This window comes from Trichinella spiralis (assembly GCF_000181795.1).
Source record: "Trichinella spiralis strain ISS 195 chromosome Unknown Scfld2326, whole genome shotgun sequence".
Taxonomy (NCBI): domain Eukaryota; kingdom Metazoa; phylum Nematoda; class Enoplea; order Trichinellida; family Trichinellidae; genus Trichinella; species Trichinella spiralis.
Genome location: NW_003529265.1, coordinates 1 through 924, shown reverse-complemented (window position 1 = coordinate 924; position 924 = coordinate 1). Strand labels below are relative to the sequence as shown.

Here is a 924-nt window from a genome sequence, read left to right as displayed (position 1 = left end):
GTTTCAAATTCAGCTGTATCTTATTATAGATATATAAGATGATGTCCCTTCACTCGCTAAATAGATCAGTAGTCGATTTCAAAAACGAAATCAACAAAATACAGTCAGTACACGATTACAATCGAAAAACTAAGAAATGAAACCTAAATGGCATGAACGATCGTAGCATGCACATGCTCTCAACGAAAACCAAATGGTTGAACCAGATACTCAAATTAATAACCGTATGAAAGTCACTGCAGGTAAATGACAGTCTCGACCATCAATCATGTATCAGTTTAATAAACGACGTAAGGAACAATAAACAGTTGATACAGATTTTATACGTTAACTTTTAATTATTTTTATAAGATCTTGAAAATAATTTATTTAGTTACTGTAGTTTACAAATAGAACAAACTTTTCATTATTACTGTATTCCCTTTGCCTATATGTTTTTTGGAATGGCTTCTCAATGTAATAATTTAAATGTGCCTATTTTATATCAGAAATGTAAATTAGATCCAAATTACGCAAAATATGCAAAAGAGAATCGTGGTGGTGCTCAGCTTGCCAATCCCCCTGGTTTTACAACGGCAGCTTTATCAGTATCGGATGGTGGAAGCCGAGAAACAGACAAACATTTAATGGCTAAAAGAGCATGGGATATTGCTTTTGGTCCACTCAAGCAAGTACCGATGAACCTTTTCATTATGTACATGGCCGGAAATTCCATATCCATTTTTCCAATAATGATGGTTTGCATGATGTTGATCAGACCGGTGAAGGCATTGCTTTCTGTGAATGCTGTCTTCAAATCGGTAGAAAAATCGGACGACGGTTACATGCTTTGGAGAAAAGTTTGTTTTTTGTATTGGGGGAACATTATTGGGTATATTTTTTTGCGCTTTATAAAGTGTTCTTCCAATGGGACTGCTGCCCACT

The 924-nt window shown here is 35.1% G+C and overlaps 1 protein-coding gene across 1 annotated transcript; it reads left to right on the top strand.

Annotated features, from left to right (window-relative positions):
- Nucleotides 1–193: 193 nt before the first annotated feature.
- On the top strand, nucleotides 194–839 carry Tsp_14385 (transmembrane protein 85; the record flags this gene model as incomplete). The annotated part of the gene is made up of 2 exons (XM_003368526.1): nucleotides 194–242; nucleotides 502–839. Coding segments are annotated over exons 1-2 (387 nt in total), but the record flags the coding sequence as incomplete, so codon positions are not given.
- Between the last annotated feature and the right edge of the window lie 85 nt (nucleotides 840–924).